The 3309-nt window shown below is 34.4% G+C and overlaps 1 protein-coding gene across 1 annotated transcript in view; it reads right to left on the minus strand.

The window, feature by feature from the left end:
* Positions 1–1931: 1931 nt before the first annotated feature.
* Positions 1932–3309, minus strand: part of LOC107709369 (Kv channel-interacting protein 2-like) — a gene marked incomplete at both ends in the record, with an annotated part of 3286 nt that continues 1908 nt past the window's right edge. The window contains 3 exons of the mRNA XM_016513830.1: positions 1932–2036; positions 2144–2251; positions 2561–2631. Coding sequence (XP_016369316.1) covers positions 1932–2036; positions 2144–2251; positions 2561–2631 — 284 coding nt within the window. The remainder of the gene's footprint in view (positions 2037–2143; positions 2252–2560; positions 2632–3309) is intronic.

Genomic DNA, 3309 nt, shown 5'->3' on the forward strand with positions numbered 1-3309 from the left:
GCACAGTCACTCCTCATGTTTGCTGGATAACAGGTGAGCCGGGGATCAGCACAATATTATACATAAATCTCTAAAGTCACTACGCAATAACAAGTGTGTGAAGTGAATCAATGTAAACTTTATGAATTAAATGAGCACAAATCAAACAACTGCATTGATGTTGCCTCTCTGTGCATCTCTCAGAAAACAGAGCTTGGAAAGAAGAGTAATATCAACTAAAATACTACATCATACACGTTCTACTATTTATGTATATTTAAATGTCAATGATTTAAACCTTGTACAATATGATACACGGATGAATGGAATAAGCACAGAGTGATCGCCAATCAAACAGCCGCATTGCCATCTCTGCGCGTCTCCGTCTTTAAAAAACCAAACCAGCTCTCTGTCAAGAGTAGGCTATAATCAACTTAGATACATATACATTTTCTACTGGGCCTACACATTTGCTCCTTTATCTTTTGCTGGTTTGCATGGCACACACATATTTGTTTAGTGAAGTTCAAAAGAGACTCACTTAAAGAGAAATAGTTCTGCATAATGAAAATGTGTGCCTTGAATTAATTCAGTCGTGTTCAAATGATCACTAAATGTTTGTCGTGAAATCTCTGCTTTTATGATAACTTTATTTTTAGAAATTATAAATTGTATATTTTAGAACACTGAATAGGACAAATTGTTGAAACACGCATGCTATTTTACATAAACCTCTAAAATTACTACGCAATAACGAGTGTGTGAAGTAAATGAGTGTAAATTCCATGAATGAAATAAGCGCAAATAAAATAGCAGTGTTGCAGTTGCCTTTTTTCATGCATTTCCTGGAAATTACTTAAATCAATTTTCATATTTCCAAACTGCACAGGAACCTTTACTGTTTTCAATAGGACCCCTTTAAATATTTATTTATAGGATCAAGAAAGGTCCTCAAGCTGGGACTCGAACTTGCGTCGCGCCGAAGCACTGCCTATACAAGGGTATCGGCACCGACTGTTAGAAGATATTTAAATGTTATAATCATAAAAAATATATATATATATTTTAGTTAAACACGGCATATTTGTTCAGTGATAACTACAAAAAAAAGATGTTGTAAAACCATAGACATACCCTAATGGTCTTCTCAAGTAACTGTATGAACTTCCGGTTCAAGCCCCACCCACTTTTATAATGAACCCACTTCCAGTTTTATCTGAATACAGATGCAGATACGAATAATTTTGTGATTGTTACAGATACAGATACAAATATTGGCTCCGCTACACACCCCTAATATACAGTCCGTGATTGGGCTTGTGATGAGGATCAGGTGATGATGATCAGTATTCTGGTGTTGATTTAAGTGTTGATTTAATTAACTGGGCTAGCAGTAATTAGACCTTGTTGCATTTAGTCCAGCTGAACCCCTTTATGAACCTAATATACAGTCCGTGATTGGGGTTGTGATGATGATCAGTATTCTGGTGTTGATTTAAGTGTTGATTTAATTAACTGGGCTGGCAGTAATTAGACCTTGTTGCATTTAGTCCAGCTGAACCCCTTTATGAATGCAGTTTCATCGATTTGGGAATTTTCCAGAATTTTCACAGTTAAAAAAAAATGGCCCAGTTGGTGTTAGATAACTTTTTTGCTTCAATATATAACATTATTTTTAAAGCTATATTATTACATTTGTTTTATGTTAGATTTAGTTTTAATTTTTGAAAAAAAATTAGTGTGAGATATGAACAAAAACAGAAGTAATCAGGATGGGGGCAAACACATTTTCACAGCACTGAATGTATCCCTTTCCATTAATTGTAGCTGATGTGGAGAGAGGTCTTCTCGTAATAGTGTTCAGTACTTTTTAGCAAACAAAAATGTTTGGGTGCAAGAAGTGTAGAGACACAACATAGACATTAATGAACTTCCTGTGTGTTTGCGTTCACCTGAAAGAATTTTTCCACATGTTCTCTGGGAATATCATCATGCATGGAGGGATACACATACTTCCCCATCAAATCATAAATCGACTTCATGATCTTCATCATCTCCTGAGAGACCGAAACCACATACACACATATATACTTTAACATTAGTCTTTCTAAACACACCAATGCTATATGTTCATGTGAATGCTAAACCACTTCATTTGAAGTACCTCTCTTGTGATGAATCCATCCTTATCAAGATCATAGAAATTAAATACCCAATTTAGCCGGTCATATATTGAGCCTCTAAGGATGAGTGACAGACCAGCAACAAACTCCTGTAAAATGACAGTAATAAGAAATATAAATCTGTCAGGAAACAAACAAACAAATAAATAAAATCTTAACTGGAAGGCAGGTTACAAGCTTTGTTGTAGACCCACCGCTCTGCACATTTATGTCTCTCTTAACTGATACATTTAGTTGAGCTCATAGATCTTCTCCTACCCAGTAGATGATATGAATCAAGTGTGTTAGATATGATGGACATAGAAAGTGCAAAAAGAGAATGCTGTATCTCACATATTATCATGTCACTTTGTCAATACCTCTTGTCAGTAACCCCAAAACTATTGGCTACAGCTTACCTTAAAACTCAAACAGCCATTCCTGTTAGTATCAAATGCCTCAAATAGGTAATGTGCATAAGTTCTTGAATCTGACAGACAGAAAGAAAGAATTGGTCAATGATTTATATATAGCCAAAAACCTTCAACATAATTCAATATGCAATGAATGATTATATGTCTTTAAGAAGAAAAAAAAAATGAAAATGTAAATTAAGGTTATACAATAGAGAAGTTAGCAATTATTTGTGCCATACAAAGGATGATATTCCCAGCTAATGTGCTGACGTTCCTCCTTGTATAATCTAAGTAGAGGAACATTTACATTTTTAAAGGCCCTGTAGAGGAATTGCAGCTCTTTCTTGCTGAATTCAGTCTCTTCCTGTAGTATGTCCAGATCATCAGGCCGATGACAAACAAAGGATATTTCAAACTCATCCTCAGTACTTTCTGTAAGAGAAACAACATCTCATCAAAAATCGATAACTGAATGTTACATTTCTCATCTGTTTTAGAGAAAGTGTTATGGAGAAAGCTATTTTGTCACTGATGGTGAAATAATTGGTTAATTTAAGGTGAAGTTTTTTACAGTATGGAGCGTAACACGTCAGTGACAAATCAAACTTACTTTCAAAATATGCAATAAATTAATGTAGAAAAATATAAGTACAATAATAGACTCTGAATTTCAAAAACTCAAAATAACACAGCTCTGCTTCCACTCTTGAGAGAAAATGTTCAAAAAAAAAAACATTTAAAAAGTAGCTGCA

Source organism: Sinocyclocheilus rhinocerous, unplaced genomic scaffold, assembly GCF_001515625.1.
Source record: "Sinocyclocheilus rhinocerous isolate Xijiao unplaced genomic scaffold, SAMN03320098_v1.1 scaffold14906, whole genome shotgun sequence".
Classification (NCBI taxonomy): domain Eukaryota; kingdom Metazoa; phylum Chordata; class Actinopteri; order Cypriniformes; family Cyprinidae; genus Sinocyclocheilus; species Sinocyclocheilus rhinocerous.